The 26,398-nt window shown below is 42.8% G+C and overlaps 1 protein-coding gene across 10 annotated transcripts in view; it reads right to left on the bottom strand.

Moving 5' to 3' along the window:
* Window positions 1-26,398, bottom strand: part of Spag17 (sperm associated antigen 17) — a 246,975-nt gene that overhangs the window by 198,036 nt on the left and 22,541 nt on the right. For 9 of the 10 annotated variants that reach the window (XR_005501147.2, XR_005501148.2, XR_005501149.2 and 6 more), the window contains exons 2-3: window positions 5,004-5,144; window positions 4,343-4,426 (exon numbers count right to left, since the gene is read on the bottom strand). Coding sequence is in view for 5 of the 10 variants with exons in the window: in XM_039103807.2 (XP_038959735.1) it covers window positions 4,343-4,426; window positions 5,004-5,144 (225 nt within the window). In the remaining 5 variants the exon portion in view is untranslated. Of the gene's footprint in view, window positions 1-4,342; window positions 4,427-5,003; window positions 5,145-9,103; window positions 9,157-26,398 lie in introns of all 10 variants that reach the window. The other variant, XM_039103809.2, reaches the window with a different exon arrangement.

Below are 26,398 nucleotides of genomic sequence, written 5' to 3'. Positions count from 1 at the left end.
GCATTTCAACAAGTTCCTGGGACACACCATCCTGACTTGCCATAGTCAAGCCGTACCTCTCTGAGCAACCTCCCATTCCATCTCCTGCAGCAGTTTTTAATACTTTCCCTACAAGTGAAGTTAAACTAACTGGCCTGTAATTTCCTGGTGTGTCCCTAAGCTCCATGAAATAACGGCATTAGCTTGGCTACTTTCCAGTTCTTCCAGAATGTTTTTGTTTTGCTTTAAAACTCAAGACTGAAAGGGCCAGGGAACTCTTCCTGCACCCACCCTGCCCTTTCCCTTGTTTCTTTCATGACATACGTCTCCTTCTGGTCTTAGAACAGCTGCCATTTTAATAATATCAAACCCCTTAAATGTTTTCAAGTATTATTTGTCCTTATCTCCAAGGCATCTGTCTATTTTTCACTTTGACAAGGTCCACCTCCAGTGCAGTGGCTTACGACTTCACTGCATGGACTGTTTATCTGAAGCACGGTTTAAGAAATGACTTTAAGGCTAGGAGTCTAGAACATAGCAGCCCTACTGCACTATAACAAAATGTACATTCTTGGACATGACTCTGAGTCCTTGGTGGGGAAAACCTGAGAAATATGTCCACACATCCGGGAGCTGAGAATCAAAACCCTGGAGCTAATCCAGCAGGACAATGTAACCAACGCCCTAGCATTGTCTTAAAAACGCACAAAATAAGACCTGAAGACAAAGTATTTGGACCCCTCACTATCTTTGTATATTTACTCTTATTTATGTGCATGTGTTGGTTTTGTGTGTGTGTGTGTGTGTGTGTGTGCGTGTATCTCACACATGTGCCAGTGACTACAGAGGCCAGAGGTGTCAGATCTCCTAGAGCTAGCGTGGTTATGAGCTGCTTCGCAGATGGGAGACATATGCTGGCAGCTCAGGTCTTCTGGAGAAAGCCAAGCAGCTCTAACCACCACAGTACCTCTTCCTCATCGTTTTAGACAGCATTGGTATATTATGTTTGAAACTAATACCAGAATTTTCAAGTTATGTCTTGGAAAAACCCATAAAATACTTTTATTAAAAAAAATACACAAACAAATCTAATTGTGCCAGGCATGAGGGTACATGCCTTTAACCCCAGCTTTCAGAAGGTAGAGGCAGGTGAAGCTCTGAGTTCAAGTCCAGCCTGGTTTATAAAGCAAGTTTCAGGACAGCCATGGCTATACAGAGAAACCCTTTCTTGAAAAACAGAAGCAACAACAAAGAATCCAAAATTGTTAAAAAGTATTTTTTTTGATGAGAGAAATCAATATTCTCTTATAGGTACAAAATTGCATCATCTAGTCTTTAGGGTTATCCATGTTTTCATTGTATAGAAATTGAAAATTGTTATTGTTTTGTTTATAAAGATCAAAATGTCCAAGCCCTCTATCCTTTCTCTTCAGGTGTTATTGCCTCCTCAGACCTCCTCTGACTAATGGTCTCCCCACGCCCTAGCTAATGGTAATCTCTTTCTCCCTTAGTTCAGACACTTCCCTGTCCCTTCAGGACTCCACTGTTTTCTGCATGTGTTATCTGCTCCTTTAACGAGTGTCTGCTGAATACCTGCTGCATGCCAACCTAGTTCCATATGTTTATCGCTTGTTTTGTCTATAATCCCAATGTTTTTCAAGCTGTAAGTCTTCACAATATCCCCATTTCTGACCCCCTGTTCATTGTCCAGATAATGGTTGTATGATGCCAGTATTTGGCAAAAACTGATCAGTATATAATATCTGCAAATCCACTTTCCTGGTCATCCGGATCCTTAAATAGCACTGGGTGTGGAGATGATGCTTAGGACGGAGGACCGTCTCCATCTTTAGTAGTGAGTGGTAAGAACAGGAAATAATAGCTAGCACTCTCGCGATCATACATGATGGAGACTGTTCTCTTCACATTCCTATGTGAATGCCTGGAGCGGCTCCTGGGAGATCAAGACATGGTTTTCAAAGCAAGAAGGTGAATGAACGGAGGAATTACAGCAATACTTCTGGGAGAGTTACATCGGCAGAAAGCTGAGCAGGCTTCCAAAGGACTGTGGTTTATAAATAAAGATGCTCGTGTATACAGTATCATGGCTAGATGAAATTCTAAAGGTTCAGGGGGAAATTACACAATTTCAAATGAGCCTGTGTGTATACAACGCCAAGTCATTCAAACAAAACCTTGACCGAATCACTCAGGAATGTGGGCTTTGCTAGTACAGACATTGCAAGTCTCCATTGGAAATACGTAATATGTTTCTGACCTGTTCTACTGCTCAGAGGCAAATGTCACTGTGGTGGGCTCTTGCTTTAGCTGGTGGCTACTAATCAAACACAAGCTAACAAACTAGGGAGTCAGTCAAGCAGGTTAACTTTGTTTAAAGCAAGAGACGAGACTCTGGTTTAAAGTCAAGGAGAGTATCCTACAAGTAGAAATGGATATGCAATTATATTTATTGTCTGCATGGTATTTTTGAGCTCTTCATCCAAAATGGAGATCTAAAAGGAAACAAGACTCATGAACTCCCCCAAGGCCAAGTTACTTTATTATACTATCCCTTCTCCCAGTGGCCAAGTTTCCTTGCAACAGAAAATGTAAGACTTCCTAATCACTCTGTGAGGGGCTTGTCTGCAGAGGTTTCCTACTTGCTACAGACCAGGCCTGCAGAAATAGGCTGTCTGCTTGGCTCAAATGCCCAGAGGTTCCAGAAGACTCTTGCTTCCAAGCCTCTTCTATGGCCACTTACAGCTTGCTGCTCCCCACAGGCGTGACTCAGGTCTCTTCAGTTGTGAGAGGGGAAATGCAAATGTGGCTCTCTCCAGATGTGACCTGTCCTAGGCCAGTGCTGACCAGGAGACTGTGCTCGCTTCATGTTCTTTGTCATTCTCCTTCCAGTGATTGATGGTAATGAATTTCTGGTGCCTCTAAGGCCCGATCTCTGTGGTGCTCCACCCTGCCTTCCCTTTTCCTTCTGGAACCATTCAGAAAACCAAGTGTGGGAGGCTTCTTGCCCAAATGCTGCAGTGGAAGAATGTGGGGGAGCCAGATGTGAGCGGGACCTCCCCTGAGTGAAGAATATGCATCCAAAGGTCCTAGCACATGTTGGAGAGGGATGGCTTTCTAAGTAAACCCTAGATTTGTAGCATTGTGCTATCCCACATCCAAGTCAAAATGCCTGTCCAGATTAAATGTCAAAACCGCCCTGTTATCATCTCTGCGTTTTACTGGGTATCTTTGAAGAAGAAAGAATCCTTTGGGGGCCTAATTGATCCCAGGCCTGATATTTGGACATGGATTTCCATGACCACTTCAGAAGAAAAAAAAACCCACTATTTTAAATCCAGGTATCACATAATGTTTCAACTGGTGAGCACACATTCAGAACGTTGTAAGAAATGATGGGAGGTGTGTAATTTGACTGTGCTAGCTGAGTTAGTTTGCCAAAACATTGAGAGCTGTGTGCAAGAATTAATGCCAAGATATTTGCAGTGCGGTCGACTACCAACAACTACAGTGAACCTTGCAGATGGTACTCAGGCTCCCTACAGAGGTCATTATGGAATCACTCAAGACACAGGGCATGGAAAAAACTTTATTAGTCACCAACAAAATGAAGTGCAAACAAGTTTGTCTTTGAAAAGCCCTTACATACTCATGCTTTAGGTCTGGGTCTGCATGGCCATAAAACAGTGTCTAATAAAGTGTAAGTGATATGTAATTAATCATGGGCTTTTATCTCTTGAAAGTCCTAAGTTAGAAGTTAGATATTAATGAGGTAGGGTGAGAAGAAATCCTTTTGCACTGAGCCTGAGTTGTAAGCCTTTTGCACAGTCACACGGGCACACGGGCACACGGGCTAGGCTTTTGTATCAAGCAGCTGCTGGCAATGGAGGGTGCCACTAATCTGAGGAAAATCACAAGTTTTATGTTGATTAAAGTGAGGTGTAAAATGTGCACAAAACTTGCTAGCAGCTGGAAAATCATACCAGCTGAAGGCTTTTTCTTTCTAGTTTCTCTGAAGGATCAAAAACTAATAATGGCTCCCTTTAATACCATCACATATTCAGTAATTACCCCAGGAAAGTACTACCTAGTGCCTTGGTATATAAGTGCTCACGATTTGTGCTTTTTAACTGGGAAGAATGATAGTATGAATAATCTAGGTAAGTCTATTCTTCGAGGTTTATGTGTAGAGTGTGTATGTGTCTGTGTCCTAGAAAGAACGAACATAACCAATGGGCAGTGGAAATTTACTTTAAAAATTGAATTAAATTTTTAGAAGTATCATGCTAGACTCTAGTTTTCATGGCTGAACATTACGACATCCCTTTGACAGACAGTCACTCACCTCATAGTGTAATGGTAAGTTGCCAGTTATGGTCTTCTTCCCCTTTTTAGTAGTAGCTCCAACAAGGGCCTGTATTTCATTGATCTGCAACAAAGATGAATTAACTTGTAATGAATGAAGAATTTAAGGGACACACAGATCTGAGAAACTTTCTAATACATCAGTGGTTTAAAGGAAGCCACTAGGGAACTTAGCAAGGAAGTAGATGAGGTATTTACAACCTCTAGTCAGGGTGCTGGGACCTTCATGTGTGTGCGCCGCCTGGCAGCTCTTCTCCATCCTCGTTGCCCCGCCCCCTGACTTGAGCCAGATTGGGTTCTCTACGGACCTCATTTTTCAACTAGTCAAGTGCTTTATTTAGTCTACCCTTTCAGTATTATCTAACCTCGTACTAAATAATTCCTCAGAGACCTTCCCACTGTATCCGAAATGCTTACAGAAATCTTTGTCGGTGGGATGAAGTTTGAATGGACTGCATTAACGAAGAGCTTAGTCCTTCCAGAAGAAACATTTTACACTGATTCTCGGGGTTTGGGTACTTAAAGCACTCCATTGCAAATAACCTAGTAGGACACGATCGCTATTGCGTATTCTAACATTTCAATCCAGGAACTTAAAGACGGGTGACTTTGGATGCACTGAGGCAGAATGGGACAGGTACCTGCTGCAGAATGTCTTTCCATGACACAATACTGAAGAGTTTCCGCTGAGGCAGTTGGACAGCCAGGTTGAGGGCATGAATGGGAAGCTCATCCTCAATTCGGTTCCCAACCACGAAGGCGATGGAGGCCTTCCAATCATTCTGTTACAAGAACAGACAGAATTAGCCGCTAAGTGTTCTTCACGTTTTGTGTCAAAGGCTCTCACTGAAAACCAGGCTACATTTCCTATTTTACTTAAAGACAGAGTTGACCTTGGAACACGTGAGAGATTTATCAAAGCAGCCACAAGGCGGCAGTATTGTGCCAAATTTCATGCAACTTGACTGCAACCAGTTTTCTTAGGAAATCAGGAAAACCTGCAATCCAGAAGTCATTGTAAAATGTTGTCCCCGCTCCACCCCGCCCAAAGTTTGCATTTGCAATCAATACATGATTCGTATTTCACAAATGTATATTAAAATTCAGTCTCAACAACTAACCATTGTTTCATTTCTTAGTTCTTTCTTTAGACAGTGACTCTAAAGAGTGCTAGTTTTATAAGAAATTCAAACAGTAATTGGTACATGTTGGGTGACGCTGAGCGAGTTGCTAGTGAGAACCAGCAAACACCTTCTCCTATTACTGTAACAAGAATGTGGCTGCTAATTCACAGAAGGATTCTTCCCACATCGAGGAAGAAGGCTAAAATATTATTCTTGGACATGGAATTTTGTCTCAAACAATTTAAAGAAACAAGTTACTAAAGACAAGGATCTCATCCAGTGATTCCTTTACCTCTGTTTATTATAATTTCTATAGGAAAAGGTAAATCCCTGGGAGACAGAGGCCTCTGAGCATTTATTCCTAACCCCCACCAGTTCCTGGCGTTTGCAAGGAGGCTGGTTTCTGTTTCTGAACAGAAACTGTCTCAAGGGGAGGTAGGACAAGCACCCACGACAAAGACACAAGGGAACAGAGATGAAAATAAGGGAAGGCACCCAGCCACATGACCTCACTAGGCCTTAGTGTCTTCCTGTACAAAATAAAGGAGCTGGGTGTGGCAGTATCTAAGCCACCTTCTAGCTCACTGGTTCTCAGCCTGTGGGGCACAACCCCTTCCGGGGTCCAATGAACCTTTCACAGGGGTTGCCCAAGATCATCAGAAAACACAGATATTTACCTTACAAGTCATAAGAGTAGCAAAATTATGACAGAGCAACGAAAGTAATTTTATTGTTGGGGGTCACTGCAGCATGAGGAACTGTATTAATGGGTTGTAGCATTGGGGAGGAGCAGTAGGAAGGTTGAGAACCACTTGTTGTAGCTTCCTCTAGAGGTCTCACATCAATGGAGGAGTAAAACCTACTCTTGGCAGCTGCCAAGAGACTGGAAATCTTCCTGCACTTTTGCTGTTGTTGTTGCTGTTGTTGTTATTGTTGTTGTTTGTGCAGGGTGTAATTTTGTGTGGCTCTTTCGTATCTGTTCTTTTCAGAGTCAGGCGGATGCCAGAGCAGAATCGAGGAGGGGCACAGGGTCCATTCTTTCTTGCCATTAAATAGGAGCAGTCTGCAGTGTTGCCATCTGCAGTGTTTCTCCATGGAAACTTACTGTATAGCAAGGTCCACTCAGTGTCTAGTGTTATTGGGAGAACATAATCATATGTGGAAATAGAAAAATATGTGCTTCTCTTACAATGTGCTAAGCTTGCATGCATGTAGGTAGGCATGCCTTTGTTTTAAACCCTGATATTATGTTAAAACAATCTCTTTGGCTGAAAATTATATATATGTATATATATATGTTTATGTATATATTTCATATATATGAAGAGAGAGCAATATTTTTAATCTTCTGGTTCTAAAATGTAAGTATGATATTTTAATAAACTTTTTACAAAAGAATTTCATTGCCACAAACTGATCTTCCTTGCACTGGGTACCACCCTTAACCCACCCCCACCTCCCACCAAAGCTGCATGTATGGAGAGAGCCTCTTCATTCTCACAGAAAGTATTCATCTTCTGGGAGGGAAGGCGGGCGGTGTGTTTAAGTTCTGGCAGCGACAACTGCCCCCCACTCCCCTCTTCTCCCTGCAAGTTTCTTTGCCAAAATTTGAAATTTAATGGTGACAAAGGTTTGTCCCTCAGCTCTTTTTAAAAAGACAATTCCAGAAGAGGGTGCTGTAGCCCATCACCTACCTACCCGTTAGGACCCGTGTCAAAGGCAGATGTCGACCATTCCAGACAAGAAGAAAGAGGGGAGGCAGAGGCTGGAACTAACAATTACTGTGCATGTGCCATGTGCCGGACACATGTTACCCCACAGAACCCTAAGTAACTCCGTGGAACAGGCACACTGGTACGCTTCAGATGGAAAGGCAGGTTCAGGAGTTCAACACCTTGATTAAGATAATTCTGGCAGGAAACCATCTTGGGATCATACTGAATGCCGACAAGTTTGTGATTGTTTCAGGCTAGTTCTGAGAGCAAGTCACTGGAGTCAGAGTGATATTACCAATATGCTACTAATTGATGAAGATTTACAGTACTTGTGAAAGTATATGCCGCCCTCAGAAATGACTTATACTTGACCCTTAGAACACTGTAAATCACATTTTAAAATATGGTATCTTACAGAAGATGAGAGGTGACGGGAACCCTCCACGTTTCCTTCTTCAGAAGCCCAGTGCTCTGAGCTTTAAAAGCAAACAAGTCCTTTCTTTTTTTTTTTTTTTTTTTTTTTATTATTAACTTGAGTATTTCTTATATACATTTCGAGTGTTATTCCCTTTCTCGGTTTCCGGGCAAACATCCCCTTCCCCCCTCCCCTCCCTTATGGGTGTTCCCCTCCCAACCCTCCCCCCATTGCCGCCCTCCCCCCATAGACTAGTTCACTGGGGGTTCAGTCTTAGCAGGACCCAGGGCTTCCCCTTCCACTGGTGCTCTTACTAGGATATTCATTGCTACCTATGTGGAGAAAGAGGAACACTCCTCCATTGTTGGTGGGATTGCAGACTGGTAAAACCATTCTGGAAATCAGTCTGGAGGTTCCTCAGAAAATTGGACATCAAACAAGTCCTTTCTTGACTTTCAATCCACGGTCCCATATGTTGCAACTTTAGGTATCCCTGCTGTCACATTGAGAGAGTTCATCTAAGCTAGAGCAGGGACACTCTTCCCGTTTGATCGGGTCTGGGAAGTCTACCCATGGCCTAGTTTCCACGCACACACTGGGCCTTAAAAACACTGTTTCCATATTGGTTCTGTCCTGTAAGCAGGATCCATGAAGGATGCAGTTGAGCTACAGACTCATGTCTAATCAGATGGCCTGGGCCCCAGGAAACATGAGATGGAGTGGCCGGTCAGGGTGTGGAGGATGCGTGTAGGGAAGGATGCATAAACTCCTGCCTGCAGCAGGGGGCAGCGGGATGCTGGAAAATGCACACTACTGGATGGAGGCAGACTGGAGGGTGCCTAAATAAATGAGGCTCTAAAAGTATACTTCTGGGTCTTGCTGTTAGCATTCCCAGAGAACTGCAGGTTCCAAATCTCTACCAACAACAACCGTTTTAAAAATAGGATGTCATTTTAGAAAAAAAAAAGGGACACAAACATGATTTGGTAAAATATTATTAAAAAAATCTTCTCCACTTAAATCCTACTTCACCATAACAGGTAAAGAGAGTCCTTAAATTTAAGTTCACAAAAAAAAAAAAAAAAAAAAAAAAAGCCAGAGAAATATGGTATACTGACCACGAGAGGGAGATGGCAGTGTTGCGTTGCAGCCTAGAGAACACGCTTGTGAGTATAGTAGTGTTCCTACCTGTAGGTGAGTTCAAAACATTTCAGGAAGCTTGAGTGTACTTGACAGGAGTTGAGAAAGGAAAAGCCTCCGCTTTAGGAAACCCTGTGACTGTAGATAGTACATGGTGAGGGAGGAGGCTTTTTTTTTTCTGGCATACCCCCAACACGTTGACAATGAATGTGGCGCTCTGCTACTTGGAGACATGTATGACACATGACACATAGATAATGCTGTGTTATTGATAAAGTTGGTTAAAAGTGGAACGAAACCATGTATGGACACAATCCATTACCTTCTATTTGCTTAACCAGTCTTACCTAATTTGAAGCCCGGCAGGAGGCCGTCTCAACCAAACACTCCATGTAGTCTCCTAAGGCAAGAAAGCATTCAGTACATGCAGGGAGTCTGGCCAGCCCACCAAGTCTCATGTCTCACAGACATGGGGTAGATTTAGAACTATTTTTCTTTCGTATATTAAAAATTCTCCAAATTTCACTAGGCATTCCATATTCTAATATGATTATAACAAGTCTTTCACTAGCAAGCGAGACGCAGCCTCTGGACAATGGGGCTGTGATTTCTTCCCTCCCTTAGCAGGAGCAGTCAGCTGATATGGGAAAGATAAGGGAAGGCTGCCTTAGTGGTGGCCTTCTATAGCACTTTCTACGAGGAGGTCTCCATGGGCCTCTATCCAGAACTGACCCGAGAGCCTTCATTAGAAAAAGACATATAAAAGTCTTAAGTAAAATCCGTGCTGTGTTGAAGAAGCTGGGATTTGCTGAGAGCCATTTAACGTAAAGGATCAATGCTCAGCTGAAAGGAAACCAAATGGACAGGGTTCGCGAACGTCTTTCTCATGCTAGGGATTTTTTTTTCTTTCAATAGAAGACTTAGCTCTCCATCAGCAGAGGAGTGTTAGTGTGGGCTTTTGGCCAGGAGAAGAAATATTTTCATTACCTCAAACTGGCTGCTACAGTTGTATCTATTAAGAAGGAATTTCTTAACTGTAAACTAAGTTGAAAGTTGAGGTTCAATAATAGACATGCTGTACAATAAACAAGTGCGATATTAATGGCCATGACGTGATTTTACCTGACTCTCCTTTTTACATAGGTATTTATCACAGACACTCCTCTAATTACATAGCCCTCATAATTTCTCATAAAACTTAGTTTGATATATTGGTGTGTCCTGTTAGCAATCAGGTTGTTTGACTGTTGTATCTTTACAATGAGACAGAAATTAGGCCTTATATACTAGTACCCCTGTGGTACCTGCCCTGAACAGAAAGTAGAGTCAGACTCTATGTAAAGGCTGGGGGATACATTTGGACACTCTGAGGACTTCTTGGAATCATAAAGGGTGAGAAAGTAGCACACCAGGTAGCTGTGGGGTACACATTCTGCAGCGCTTCAGTCCCCTACAACAGAACGTATTGAATCTGATGTGAGTCCTACTACGGGTCAGTTCCAAGGATTTGAGTCCCGGTGAGAGTGACTCAGGACCTGACACAGGAGGAAGTAGGCTGCACAGGACACGAGCAACACTAACTACAAAGCCAGTCCATCTCTCTTCCTTCCTTCTTGCTCTTTCCCATCACTCATCAAAACGATGCCCTGTCTCCTCTTCTCTCACCCACTACAAAGAGGCCACCCGTTGTTCTGTGAGCTGAAATTCTATAAGCTTTAGTCATCGTGGAAGAATGTGAAGGCACAGCAAGGGGAGAGAGGGCATGTCTCATCCGAGGAAGCAGCTCACCACACTAGGTGCCCAGGTCCAGATTCAGTAGAGAGCTACATGGCCTAACCCTCTCTTGGCAGCAGTATCACCTCCCACTCGTGTTAGTCCATGATCTCTATCCAGGGATGCATGGGAGCCAATGGCCACCACTCTTTTCATCAATGTCCAGCTTCAAGGAGCTTGCCACAGAGGTAGTTATCGAATGCCACATACCAGGGTGTTCTATCTGGAAGCAGGCTATTAGTCATTTCCCAGCAGTCTTCTAAGATGAGCCGAATGTGTAAGGCTGCCTTAGAGGACATTTTTATTGAAGAAGCCATGACTGTCTTTGAGAAAGTACTAAGGAGCACAGAAGAGTTTATTGTGATGGTTCAGCTGCAGTTTCCTCCCCAAGCATCCTGTGGCATGGTAGGCTGGATTGCCGAGTATGAGTGTGTTGATGTTAGCCCAGGTATAAGCCAACCTTAAGTATTTTGAAGTAGAAGACAAGCTATGTACAGAGGGCAAGCCACTCTGTGGCTCCCCTTCCTTCCTGTCCATTCCTCTCCCATCCCACTGCAGTATCTACAAGTTGAGGCCACTGCCAGGCGGTCTGTGAGAAGGCACACTGCAGTCATTCTTGGGATGAACACTGGTGCACAGTGATTAAGAGACCCAGTTTGGAAGACAGCATGTCTTGATTCAAACTATGGCAGACTAAGCTGTTGAGGTCCTGGGTAAATGACCCAACTTTGCTGTTTTCCATATAAAAATGAAGGCAGCAATGACAAACCCTACCTCTCTGGATTGCTATAAAGACTGAGTGAAAAAAAAAAGATTGCACTGAGACCGTTTTCTAGCAATAAGCATAGCTGATACCACGAATATTAATAGTGTGCAGCTTCTGCTCTCACATGTCATTGTCCTAACATGGATGCTTCAGGCACAATGAGCTTATGGTTGATTCAAGGAAAACAGTATGAGAATATCAATATTATCATTGTCAAAGTCCAATGTTAATTTGAATGATAGTTTCTAAGATAATTTTCTCTTTGAAAATAATAAAGGTGATATGACTCTAAAAGATATTGTTTCCTTAGAAGGGAGGACCCAGGTTTCTCTCTCTCTGTGTCTGTGTCTGTGTCTGTGTCTGTGTCTGTGTCTGTGTCTGTGTCTGTGTCTGTGTCTGTGTCTGTGTCTGTGTCTGTGTGTCTGTGTCTGTGTCTGTGTCTGTTTCTCTGTCTGTCTGTCTCTCTCTCTCTGTCTTTCTGTCTCTCTATCTCTCCTATACACACACAAATGCACACACACACACTCACACACACACACTCACCCACACTCATACATACACATCACACACACACACATACTCACACACAGTCTCTCTCTCTCACACACACAGTATCTAGAATACTAAAGATATGCTCATTTGGAGAGCTGTGGGAGAGAACATTTGACTGTGGCAGGAGTTACCTTTCTGTCAATTTTAATATGGTGTAAACTCCGAGAAACATTAGACAACATCAACCACAACCATAACACAACACGACACGATGACTGGAGATAAGTGAGGCTGCTCCAAGCTGTAGATGTGTACACTTGGCTTCATCAGGAGGCAGCGAGTCCTCAGACAACCACGCTGAAGAAGTGTCCCCCAAAGAACTTCTCATTCAAAGAAGATCTGTTTCTATGCTTCAAAAGTGCAAATGGGTCTGTTGTTTGCAGGGGAACAGCACACGTTAAGCTGGTTAGTTTTTGTGGCTCTAGATATAAAACACAGATGTCCACTCAGGGCTAGTTCTTAAAAACAAAAGGAAAGGGAGTGAAGTTTCTGGCCCGAGGCTGAATTCTGGCTCCACCATGCCTTCAAGGTGTAATGAAGTTTACCACCTATTAGACTCGGGGTCTTAAGGGTTGATTTGCTAATTAGATAAGTAAATAAACCCCATGCCTCTATTGCCAGGACCACTTTCTTTCTCTTCAGGGTACCCTCATATTAAAAAGGATTTTCAGAATTCCTGGACTCGTTCAGAGGGTGGTCTTTTCTGCAACAGAAAGGTTCTAGGACATGTCTCCAGACTGCTTTGTATTCATTCCACACACTTACCCTATAGCAGCTTCCCATAAACGCTTCTTGAACTCGGTGGTCAAAACCACACACTAAAGAAAACTTTTACACATGCCTGGTACGGAAAGGCTGACTGAGTGTGTGCTGTTCTATCAGCTGCTCTTGGCACTGTGGAAGGAACTAGGCTTCCAAGACACTGAGATGAGAGAGAGAGAGAGAGAGAGAGAGAGAGAGAGAGAGAGAGAGAGAGAGAAAGCGAGTGCCTTTGATGCCCCGACAGAGTTGTGAATGTCTGATTCTCAGGGATGAGAACGCCGCAGCCTACAAATAGCTGTACTGTATGTGCGCTCAGTGGCTGACTGGTTTCTCTTGTCTTCATAAATGTTAAACACGATCTCTAAAATGAGTGAAGAGCTGCCGGGAGGCAAGGGCACATGGCTCAAGTGGTATCCTATTCTGCCTTGCAGTCTCTTACCCAAACGGCCTGTGCTAATCGTTAAGGCTCTGTTTCCTCATTATGAAAAAAAAAAGTAAAGACAATAATGCAGCCTTTAAAGAAATGTGCTGGGCTCTGATGGACAAACAATACAGCATCATTTTATGAGTTGTCAAGTACGGTATGGAAGGATCTGATCAGTATCTACAAGGGAAGTAGCTGGCTTCCCAAAGGCTCTGCAAATCTGGACTAGAGGGAATGCTTGCCTCTGTGGCTCTAACCAGTCATATCCTTAGGATCTTCTTTAGATGATTTAGACTCTGGCTTAGGCTGTCTGGCTGTTGTTGTTGTTGTTGTTGTTGTTGTTGTTGTTGTTGTTGTTGTTGTTGATGATGATGATTTTTTGGTTTTGTTGTTTTTGTTTTGCTTTGTTTTGTTTTACATTGTTTGGGGGTCCCATCCGAGCAATCTAGCACATGAGCCTAATTCAGTTTTGCTCCATGTGTCAGAGAGTTTTAAGGCCGCTATTAAAACACCACATGGAAAAGCTTTGCAGGGAATTCTACTCTGCAGAGAAACCACAGAAACCACGACACACCTTAACTCTCTCCCCGCCCCCACAGTTGGCTACAATTACAGCTCCATTATGCTGGTGCTCTCCAACCAGTTTTATTGCTTGGAGCAAAATCTGAGGTCCAAAGTGAACTTCAGAACATAAAAAGTAAGGCAGGCTCAGAAAAAAAAAAAAAAAAGAAACAAGTTTCTCTGGCTTTTCAAACAACAAATATTACATATCAGAGACATTCTTCTACCAGAGGAGACCGGGGAGGGCCAAGCGGAGTCCTACTAATTGCTCCACAAATGTAAAATTAGAATCAGGGACTCACCCCAAAGAAAGGGGTCTCTTTTCATCAGCACACATTAAAAGTGATACTCTTTCATCAACTCCTTCCTCGGGCACTGGGCCTTCTTCTCCTTTCATTAGATTCCCCTCAAGGTTGAGTCACTACCTGCAATGTTAAAACTTCAGACAGAGTCCCAAGTTGCAATTGTACTCAGCGTAGCTCTTTCCCTCACACGTCCAGCCTCCCACTTCATTGGAAACGTCGTCTATCCACTAAACTATGTATCATATTCTGTGCCTTTACACGAGGCTTACCCAGAGGAAACAAAACAAATGCTGTTCTCCTTGATGACCCATGCTGGCCTTCGTCATAGCTGCCACTTAGTTAATGGTCATGGAAAAACCATGTTCTTGCAGTTAGTACAACGGTCTCTCCCCACACCCCAGCATATGATTTGCTGATCATGTTTAATTCCTTCATCTGTCCAAATGAGGACACAATGCCTCAGGTTACTTCTAACAAACTCAAGGGTCCAAGACTACTCTGGTCACAAAGTCTATCCTATTATATCTAACCCGATGAAAGAGCCAACGGATGACAATATTTTGAAGACCAAACTGTAGTCCCCACTGTTTTGTGAGCAGGACAGAAGTGCTTTGCCTGCTTCTGTGTCCTCTTTGTAGATCTAAAAATACGGTCTCCAGGTTACAGTACTGTGAGACAGGAGGGCCAGATCTTATGGAATGTTGAATTTTTATCAAGGAAATGTGGACAGATGGGGTGTCTCTAAGTTCCCTATGGCTATATAAGAAAATGTATGGGGACCTATCTTGGGCAACAATAAGAGGCCGCTGAGGTCACTGAGTTGGTTTCTTTCCTCACTTCAACACAACTCGAGTTAACAGTTTAGTTCAGCAAGCCCTCACTAAATGTGGCTGATGTCACAAACCACAGAGAATACATAAGCATAACTAAGACAGACAACGTTTGCAAGTAAGTAAGCAATGCCTGTGTCTCAGCATAGGGCTAGCTTTGCCTAATCCCTTGTTTGGCCAGTTTATCAGGGGAGATAGGATTCTCTGTTTCTCTTTAGAGCTGTTCTAGGCGGCCATCTTGACTTCTCCAGCTGCTTGGGGTCCTGGGTTTGAGGAGGTAATCAAGAGGCAGATTTTTCTCAGAGTGGAGAAACTAGGGTAAGACTCTAAATTGACAGTCAAGGTCAATCAATCTCGGTGGGAGGGAACCCCCTCCCACCAATCTCGGTGGTGGTTGGCAGGATGTGTGGGTGCCTAATAAAATCCTTAAGCCCTCTCTTCCAAGAGTGTTTGAGAGTTTTTCAGGCTTCTGCTCAACTCTCCTTTTGAAGGACTCTTGAAGGGGACAGATTAAAAGAAGTAGAGGTTAGCATGAGTCACGGCGGGGTTGATGGTGGAGGAGTCAGGGACACACACAGGCAGGGCAATTGGGTCACCCTTGGCCTTAGCAGGAGCAGTTCCAACCACTGGAACTGCTTCTGGCTCATGCCTCCATCCTCACACCCACATAACTCACACATCTCCTTTACAACACGAGCCTCATTTATAGCCCAGGAACAAAGCAGACCCAGTCAATGATTATGATAAATCTCAAGCCCTAGATCTGCGCATGGCTGTTAATTTTCTCCAATTACACAGGTACATGGGCTCCATTTATTGGATATATCAGGGTAGTAACTCATAATAATTATTCCTTTCCTATTGGTTCCCTAATAGAGCTCTTACAATAGCTCTTTCAAAGGCAGAATACTGGACCAAGTACTGGAAACCCCTGACTGTCAGTCCTGACTCCAGCCACAGGGTTTTGGAAAAATATTTGAATACTCACCACCTGACTTATGAGAAATAATAATGCTTTCATCAGAGTCATTCATTCATTCATTCATTCAACTAAGACCCATTGAGAAATGATCAACACTGAAATGGGCTTTGAAATAGAGTGGATAGCCTAAGGCACCAAACCTCACTCAACCTCAGCCTCTGGAGGGTGAAAGGTTGTTCTATGTTCAAACATTTTATACCTAGAAATCAGTGTATGAAGCTTCCATATCAGTTATTACATTACTCATGATAATTTATACATTCATACTATTTGCTTGGAGGGCACTTATGTTGGCATGATCTTAGAAATTAAAGATATAAGGATAATCACACAGAAACAAAGCTACACATAGACTAATGGAGACATACACTATATATATGTGTGTGTATGTGTGTGTATATGTGTGTATATATACATATATATACACACACACATATATGACTATTCGGATAGAACTCAAAACACAATGCCGAATTAATCTAACTGCAGAATTGGTTAGTATCATGTGAGAGTACCTGTACCCCCATTCACCTTTTCACCCTCTGTGTCTAGGACAGCACCTCCAGCTTAGGGGTTCTCAGAATAACTATTACTCAGAGTGGAATCATGTCCTGACCTCTGCAGGTTTTTATTTACGTGTCTACACAAGTAGACTCAGGCTGAGAAGATATGCATTGGACTCTGCTGTCTTTAGTTGTCTGCAAGAGCATGGGTAGGAGGTTATTTACCGGAGCATGGATAACCTGCAGTGGTTTATATGGCGGAAGAAGGTGGTATCCCATCTTCCAGTACCATTTACAGTCAACAGTCTCTCATGGAGAGGTGGAGTCTCAAAAACTTTTCCCTCTTCCATGAAAAAGTGTTGTTAGGCTCAGTCTTGTGCCAGTAGACGTAGTGGCAGTGAGCTCACGAGTGCAGCGGTCCTATCATGTCAAGATGCAACCTCAGGCTCTTGCCGTCTGTCTGCCTCCCTGAGCCTTGGCTGCCAAGCGGGTAATAGCTGTGCCCTGTTGACTGCCAAGCACAGTACAGTCACTCTTTTTCTGCACTTGGAGCAGTTGCTAGACTGTACTTTCGACTTGGTCTGAAGACTTCTACTCTGACTCTCTCCCATCTTCTCCAAATCAACATGCCCACAACTGACTCCTTTACTTCTCTCATTGCTTACAACAGCACAATACAAACAAACGCCCCCATCACAAAGAGTAAAACCCATGCAGTTGATTCTACTAGCTCAGTTTCTCAAATTTCTATGCCTTCTAGTCATCGCAATTTCTGATCCTTCCCCCCCTTCCTTGGGTGTGTAATCAATGACTTCTCTCCCCATTCTCCTCACTGCACCTTGCCTTTTACTTGACCATTTATGTGCATTTTAATTAAAATAGAATTATACCACTTCAGTCCTTTCTTTTTCTTTTTCCAGGCCCTTCTGAATATTTCCTCAGCTCTCTGTCTTGCTCAGCCAAGCCTCTTTCTTCAGCATGCCCTCCTTCTGGGTGAAATGCATGCTACAATTGTGACTTTCGCCTGAGCACCCTAGTCCATGGTGGCCACACCTCCTCTGAAGCAGTTGCCAGCCCCTCCCCAGCAATGTATCACTTACACTGTGCACAGCATCTTAGTGAGTGTGTGTCTGAAAGCTTAGATTGCATGAGGCTCCTGCTTACCAAAGCACAGGTCGTCTGAATTGTATGCCTTCTCTCAACTCAATGAGTGTAGGATTTGGACTGAGAACTTGTATTTGATCAATATGTTCCTAAATGAATGTTGTGCTTCTGGATCAGGAATCAGACTGTTAGAACCACTTGTATCTTTTTTTTTTCAGATGTAATGTCTGGGTGCCAGGAATTCTCCATTGTTCTTTTCCCCATTGAACTCCCCTTTTTACATATCCAAGTTGCTAATAGAACATTAATTTAAAAGGAAAGAAATAATGTTTTCAATTGAACTTAATTACTTGATGAAGTCGTGTCAAACTTCTACATTTTACAGTGCAGGCCAAGAAGTCTTTCCTATTGGATTAATTTAAAACAGTATGTCAAGTACAGTTGCCTGCTATGTCAAACAAAATTGAATTCTAGTCACTTGTTCGTGCTGATGAAATCTTTCACTGACCATGTAAACTCAGATGACTTTAAAGACCTTTCCCTGGTAGCCGAATTGTAAAACACAGGAAACTTTTAGCATCCCTGCTTTTGTTAGAAGAATTATAAGAATAATTATATGATTATAAGATTATAAGAATGATTTGAACTGGAAATGATGCCGATAGATAAATCCAAGAAAAATGACATTGCCAAAGAAGCTGGGGCCAGACTTTGAGTGATCCTATCCTTGAATTGGTGAAGGGGACTTTTCAGGGTAGCCCTGGAGCATGAAAGCATGTGCTTACCTGACTGAGGTTGACATTAGCTAGTCAATAGTCAAGTGCTGCCTCACACTTGGATCACCAAAAATTCAAAGACATGGTTAAAATATCTAGTCTCTGATATGATGGCCACTGTCAACTTCTTTTCCACTAACCCTTTCTTAAGGGTAATGCCAAATTCATAAGCATAACAAGTAAGATAGTAAGTAGTGTTGATATCTTGTTTTTATAGTGACAATAACAAGTATAAAGAAATGTGTTCTTGTTAGTATGATTATCTACCTGACAGGATTAGAATCACCTAGAAGACAAACTCTGGCCATGCCTGGGAGACTGTTTCCAGAGAGGTGTAACTGAAGTGGGAAGACCCCCTCTGAATGTTGGTAGCAACGTTCCATGGGCTGGGGGTCCTAGACTGAATGAAAAGGGGACCTCCAGCTGGACATCGGCCTTCTTCTCTGCATCCTGACTTTGATGTGATGAGACTAGTGGCTTCATGTTTTTGTCAGACAGCACAGCCAGAGGTGTCCCCATGGCTATGCCTTCCCTCTTTTACTGGATCAAACGCTCAAATGCTTGAGGCAAAATAAATTCTGTCATTAAGCCACCTTCATTGGGTAATTTGTCACAGCAACAAGAAATGTGACAGATGGACCAGCATCTGCAATAGGTGACAGGGACAGAAGAATAGGTCAACTCAGTGTTACTAAAATGAATGAGTATAGTCACGAGTTTGCGAAGTGCTTTTCTGTTCAATATATACTGAGTGAGAAATATCTATATTGCCTGGGCCACTCCAGGTCATACATTATAATTATATTTAACAGAAAATGAATAAGAAAAACACACAAAGGGGATGGTGAGTATTGAAGACAAAGAAAACCAGGAAACAAAATTTATCTAGACATTTAGAAAGCATTTTATAAGTTTCCCTACCAAAATATTGAGTTACCATGGAAGTAGAAGAAAGATTTGTCATGGTGAATGTCTGGCTTGGAGACAAAGGTGAGGTTAAATGGGGCATTCTCTGCGTGAAGACATGCTAACAGCAGGGAATTCTGGGAACTGACCTTGGATGATGGAACTTATTAACTGCCACAAAGGATATGAAAATGGACTACATAGTGAGATTTAAAGTTATGTGAGATTATTTTCTTTGCCATTGTGTCTCACTGATTTTATTTTACAGGAAAGTCTTATGTGAAGACTTGACCAAGGAGATACACAGCAGACATGATCCAACTAACAGATCAAGGCTTCTCCTTCTCTGCCTTGTTTTTGTTATCAGCCTCGATGAGGAGACGGTGCTAGGGGAATGAGTGAGTAGGACAAGGAGGTATTCTAAATCTTTGAGGAAGCAGATATACCCATGAGATTCACGAGTCTGGTAAGTGAGTTCACCAAGGGAAATTGTACATCCCAAATTGTAGCTTCCAGTATGGAGGTTCTCCTATCAGTCTCAGCAAAGACATTTATATGTGATGACTCCCAGCTGCCACAGAGGCCTGTGCTACAGTCCTGGGCAAAGTCTGTGTTTACCATGTTCAGAGAAAGGTGAGGGGGAAGTGGAAGACAGACGTTTCCCACCAGAGAAGTCTACACTTGGAAAGCTAGGTTCAGTTTTAGACACAGGCAAAGGGGTTAGAGCATTTGGAAAGAGGAATAGAGTGAAGAAAGGGACTAAGTTGGGGAACTACTAAAACAATGTTAAGATAGAGATGGGGGAATACATTCTGAGAATGATGGAGGGTTGGACAATGGCTCAGCAGGTAAGGGTATTTACTGCCATGCCTAATGATCTGAGTTCAATCCAAAGGACCCACATGGTAAAGGAGATGACTATGTTGTCCTCTGACCTTGGTGCATTCCCCCAAACCCCATATAGTAAATACATTAGTAACAGTAGAATTAAACTTACCAGATGATTGGCAACCTCATAAATTACCAACAAGAATAGATTGGCGCAATTCCTTCAGACATTTGTAAGGCAGTAGTTACTAAAGTTAAACATAGGCTAGTCCTACAACATAGTATTTCTAGACTTGAACATCTGTCCCAGGAGAATGAGTGCATATGGTCAAGGACAAGCTTGTACATGTATTATGTAAATCCTCTCCCTCAGAGATAAGCCAAGGGCCAAATGAAGAAAAAATGTATGGGAAAAGCTAGAGGACCTTTATGTCATGAATGAAAAAGAATACACTAGTTACTGATGCAGAAACAAGCATGGACCTCATAGACCTTGTGTTGAACAAGAGAACAAATTATGTCTCAGCTTGTTTAAGGAACACTGAAGAGCAAGCAAATCGTTTGAATGGTGCCTGACATGTTGAGATATATATGTATGTATATATATATATAATAAGCATGTAATATTATTTATTTTACCTTGATTAAAAATAATGGAGAGAAGAAAGAACATAGTTCAGAGAGGGGTGATTTTGATATTAATGACTTGAAGAATCCCTGTATTCACTTTCTCCTTCCTCCGAGTAACACAATATACATAAGACACTGCATTCTGGACAGGGTATCGAAAGATCACATTATTCAGTCCTTATCTTTGAGAAGTCCACAGTCAAGGAAGGTAACAGCCTGCATAATAACTCTAAGAAGTATGGCAGCCATAACTGTGATATTTACAAATGTGTTGAGAACACGGCAAAATGGTCATTGAAGCGAGAGCTCCGTGATAGCTTCGTGTGCGGAATATATTTAGTTCATGACTTTGAGAATGACAAGAAGATTGACAGGCATTCTCTGAGAAGGAAAGGTATGTTAAAAAAAATATTCTTTGTCTCCAACAAAATGTCAGCTTGCAGGTGTGAGCTGTCCAGTTATCTAGTGAGACGAGGCAGCTGAAGGGGAGGGATATGGAGATGGGGATTAAGACAGAAAAGCTCCCAAGGGCTAAGTCAGTGACACTGAGTAGAAGGTGAACATGGCTATGTGGGCGTTATAAAAGGGCACATATGAAGGGTGAGAGAGGAGTGGACATAGTACAGATGGTCACTGGACACAGGAGCAGGTGGCAGGCTGAATGCATTCTAACTGGTAAGAATGGAGTAGTGTAAAATTGAGAATGTAAGGTCTAGTGTGAGCTCTTGAGCACAAACTGGAACCAAGCAAGCAGTTAGACCAGGATCCGGGGCACTCCGACTTAGCAGGCAGCTAAGTTTGTACCATGCAGCTATAGCTAACTTCAGGGGCACAGGCAGCTCCGGATAGGCTCGTTCTACTGCTTGGTACTTATTAAATTTTTATCTTTACTTTGATTATTGAGCAATCCAATTATTGCTTGTACATAGTATGTATAATATATAAATTCTTGATGAAGTAACAGATTATCAGAAAGAAACTGCAAAATCTGACTGCAGTTCTGATTAATATCACAAACAGGTAATAAGCCTGTCTCCCCAGAGGTCAAAGATGGAAAGAATCACATGAAACCTGAGATGTGCATTTACATTGTGCAAAAATCATTTTAACAGCCTGGCATTAGAGGTACATGCCTATAATACCAACACTCGAGAGGCTGAGGCAGGATGATATGAGTTTGAGGCCAGTCCGGGCAACACAGTGAAAGCCTGTATGGAAAATGAAAAGCACTATGACGTCAACAATTTATTTGTATTTCTAAAGTAACGGCAATGATGACAGCAGAAACTTTGGCTTGGTGCTAGTGACAGGAGAGGAACTCAGTGTTGGTGATGCTAAAACTGGGGAGGGAAAACGCTTTCAAAACTACTCTGCTCACCCACATACACACAAAGCTGTGTTTTTCTGAAACTCCTGTTTTGAGTAAGTCAAACGTGCAACCACCAACCAAGGAAAGTGAAAGGGCATGTTAAATCAGTCCTTCATTAAATCAGTTGAAATAAGTTTTTAATCAAAGCATATCAATAAAGTAACTAGAAAACAGGAATATCAAAAAAGTGACTGGAAAACAATGTATCAAAAAATGATTGGAAAATAATTTATCAATGAAGTGATTAGAAAATATTTTAAATCACTGGAACTTTTAACGTAATTCATTATGTCCGTAAGCATTATCAGGAAAGGGGCCCCTCACCCAAGCTTCTGCAGTACCATCTGTATGTGCTGATCCATTGCAGGTTTATATATAGTCTTAACTTTGGCAAAGCAACATTTTGGAAATATGAATCAAAGCAGTGACTTTTTAACTGTCTCTGATAAAACCTCAACTTCATACTAAAATCAGATCTAACAGGTGAAAGTCACGATTGCAAAGCTAGCAAAATGGTTTCTATGCACCCAGTGGAGTCAGGAGGGCGGCGTTCATAGTCCACCCTGTATCTGCCGGTACAGAATAAAGACGATTTCAGTGTGGGCTTCTGGGAAAAGGAGCGTGAAGAGATAGGAAGGCTGGAGACACAGCACACACCTAGAATGCTGGGGATGCCCCTCGTGAGCTCAACATTGAAGAAATCACAGTAAGAACAAGGAGACTTTACCCAAGGAGAGAAACTGAGCAAGAGCTTCAGACGTCAACAAACGAGTGAAAGAATGTTACAAAATAGCAGGGGAAGGAAAGAAGGAAGACGCAAGTGCTGACCTGCACCCCTTGGGTATTTCTTTCAGTACAAAAATTGAACCGAGAGATGCAGAACATGCATTAGATGAAATAAACAGAGACTCCATTTAAGAAAATGATCTACCAAGCAATGGTGGCACCTTCAGTTTTATCAGAAAGAAATATAAGTAGGTTGTCCACCTGACAGTAATGAAATCAGCCACGAAGGGAGTGATGGCTTCTGAGTCAGGCAGTGGCTAGATGCCGCCATGAGTGAGCTCGAGATGGAGAGAACCAGAATAAGAACGAACGGACTTCACCCGAGGAGAGAAACTGAAGAAGAGTTTTAAAATCTACAAGTCAGTGAAAGGATGCTGTGAGGTAAGCTGGGACGTTTGAATGAAGGCCAGGCTGACAGAAGGTGGTAGTCCTGCCCCCAGGACAATTCTGCCCCCTCACCTCAGGAGCCTCAAATCCTGCCCCAGCTTTGGGTGAGATAGTGATTCTCATAGCAGTTGGGAGGGTGGTGGGGAGAATCTCCTTCTTCAGACTTCTTCAGACTTGGGAGGTGGCTCAACCAGGGAAACTGTCTCACTGAAAAATGAGTCTCTTTTTCTTAAACTATGTGACCAGCTTGAGAGGGAATCTATTGTTAAAAACTGAGCTACCTTGGGGGCTTGAAATCAGGGAACATCCACAGGTCAATGAGACAGTTTGGCTTGTCTCAGCTCCTGGATGGGAGAGGGCTCACGAAGCAGCTGAGGAAAGAGGAAAGGATGACTGTTGTGATGAAGGAAGCAGGTGGCAGGAGGCTGACTTAGGCTGGGGTTGTGGCTAGGAATTGACTTCCCCACCTTGTAATTACCCTGTAGGGTGTCTGTGTGTATATGTGAGAGAAAGTATGTGTGTGTGTGCACATATGTGTGTGCATGTGTATGTGTGTGTGTGTGTGTGTGTGTGTGTGTGTGTGCATGAGTATCTAAGTGCCTGTGTGTGTGTGTGTGTGTGTGGTATGAATATGTGCATATGAGTGTGTGCGTGTGCATGCTTGTGTCTGTGTGTCTATGTGCGTATATTGTGTGCATGCATGCCACAATATGTGAAGGCCAGAGCTAAACCTTGGGTGCAGTTCTCAGGAGTTATTAACCTTGCCTTTTAAAGAGAGGGTCTTTCACTGGGACTTGGGGATTGCCATCTTGGTTGGCTGTCTAGTTAGGGGTCTTGAGGGATCCTTCTGGCTGCTCTTTATGTGGGTGTTCAGTACTAAATTCAGGTCTTTCTGCTTCTGTGGCAAGAGTTTGATGGACTGAACTACCTCACCAGTGCCTGCCCTCCAGTTGATAAACTGGGAGGTGTGAATCTGGAGCCACCCAGTGTCATTCACTACTGTAAAGCCAGCAGTCCTGAATTACCAGTGGTGTACATGATATGTATAGTCAGATACCTTTATCATGAAGTCAGGCCTTCCACTGGCTCAGAGCCCAGTGTGATGGCTACTGTCCACACTCTCCAATGTAGTTGGGGGATACCAGAGGGTATGATCTGGGATCTTAACAAGTTGAGAGATCTGATCAGCCCCAGACTACAAAGCTAGATGTGGCCAGCAGAGGCTCCAGGAACAGAAAGAAGAAAAGTTATGGTGAAGACAGCATATCTGGATATCAGGTGCTTGTCTCTCAGGATCAGTAACAGCAGAAACCGTAGGAAAGAGGAGTCCACAGTATAACTGACCCCACCTGCATCCATTCACATACTTGGCAATACTAGTTTTCAACGACTCAGAAAGATGTATATCTACTTTTAAAAAATATATTCTTTTAGCTTTATTGCTGTCAGAAAATACTCCATCAGAAAGCAACTTGGAGGAAATAATTTATTTCATCTAATTCCAAGTCCTAGTCCATCACTGTGGAGAAGTCCAGGTAGGAGCTTCAAACAATTAGCCACATCACATCTATAGTCAGGAGCAGAGAGCAAGCCAGAACAAATGCGCTTGCTTGCTTGCTTGCTTGCTTGCTTGCTTGCTTGCTTGCTTGCAGTCAGTTATATTTCTCCACTCATATGGTTTGGGATCATTTGCCTGCGGAATGGTGCCACCCACAGTGGGATGGGTCTTCCTATATCAATTACCCCTTAATTATAACAATACTAACGGGGTTGTCCTCAAGTCAACTTAACATTAACAACTTCACCGAGAATCTATTCCTAGGAGATTTTACCTGTGTCTAGTTAATAATTAAAGCTAATTATTGCAGATATTTACCAGACTTTTTACTTTATTGTATGCAAAAAAATTCAACTGTTACGTTATATTTCTCTACATATTTACCTAATTTTGTTTATAAGTTTTTAATTTTTGAGCAATATTTTTTTTTATTAACTTGAGTATTTCTTATATACATTTCGAGTGTTATTCCCTTTCCCGGTTTCCGGGCAAACATCCCCCTCCCCTCTCCCCTTCCTTATGGGTGTTCCCCTCCCAACCCTCCCCCCATTGCCGCCCTCCCCCCACCAGTCTAGTTCACTGGGGGTTCAGTCTTAGCAGGACCCAGGGCTTCCCCTTCCATTGGTGCTCTTACTAGGATATTCATTGCTACCTATGAGGTCAGAGTCCACAGTCAGTCCATGTATAGTCTTTAGGTAGTGGCTTAGTCCCTGGAAGCTCTGGTTGCTTGGCATTGTTGTACATATGGGGTCACAAGCCCCTTCAAGCTCTTCCAGTTCTTTCTCTGATTCCTTCAACGGGGGTCCTATTCTCAGTTCAGTGGTTTGCTGCTGGCATTCGCCTCTGTATTTGCTGTATTCTGGCTGTGTCTCTCAGGAGCGATCTATATCCGGCTCCTGTCGGTCTGCACTTCTTTGCTTCATCCATCTTGTCTAATTGGGTGGCTGTATATGTATGGGCCACATGTGGGGCAGGCTCTGAATGGGTGTTCCTTCAGTCTCTATTTTAATCTTTGCCTCTCTCTTCCCTGCCAAGGGTATTCTTGTTCCCCTTTTAAAGAAGGAGTGAAGCATTCACATTTTGATCATCCGTCTTGAGTTTCATTTGTTCTAGGCATCTAGGGTAATTCAAGCATTTGGGCTAATAGCCACTTATCAATGAGTGTATGTCTTTCTGTGATTGGGTTACCTCACTCAGGATGATATTTTCCAGTTCCAACCATTTGCCTACGAATTTCATAAAGTCGTTGTTTTTGATAGCTGAGTAATATTCCATTGTGTAGATGTACCACATTTTCTGTATCCATTCCTCTGTTGAAGGGCATCTGGGTTCTTTCCAGCTTCTGGCTATTATAAATAAGGCTGCAATGAACATAGTGGAGCACGTGTCTTTTTTATATGTTGGGGCATCTTTTGGGTATATGCCCAAGAGAGGTATAGCTGGATCCTCAGGCAGTTCAATGTCCAATTTTCTGAGGGTCCTCCAGACTGATTTCCAGAATGGTTTTACCAGTCTGCAATCCCACCAACAATGGAGGAGTGTTCCTCTTTCTCCGCATCCTCGCCAGCATCTGCTGTCACCTGAGTTTTTGATCTTAGCCATTCTCACTGGTGTGAGGTGAAATCTCAGGGTTGTTTTGATTTGCATTTCCCTTATGACTAAAGATGTTGAACATTTCTTTAGGTGTTTCTCAGCCATTCGGCATTCCTCAGCTGTGAATTCTTTGTTTAGCTCTGAACCCCATTTTTTAATAGGGTTATTTGTCTCCCTGCCGTCTAACTTCTTGAGTTCTTTGTATATTTTGGATATAAGGCCTCTATCTGTTGTAGGATTGGTAAAG

The sequence above is a fragment of the Rattus norvegicus genome, chromosome 2 (genome assembly GCF_036323735.1).
Source record: "Rattus norvegicus strain BN/NHsdMcwi chromosome 2, GRCr8, whole genome shotgun sequence".
In the NCBI taxonomy this organism is placed as follows: domain Eukaryota; kingdom Metazoa; phylum Chordata; class Mammalia; order Rodentia; family Muridae; genus Rattus; species Rattus norvegicus.
This window is presented reverse-complemented; position numbering and strand designations above follow the sequence as displayed.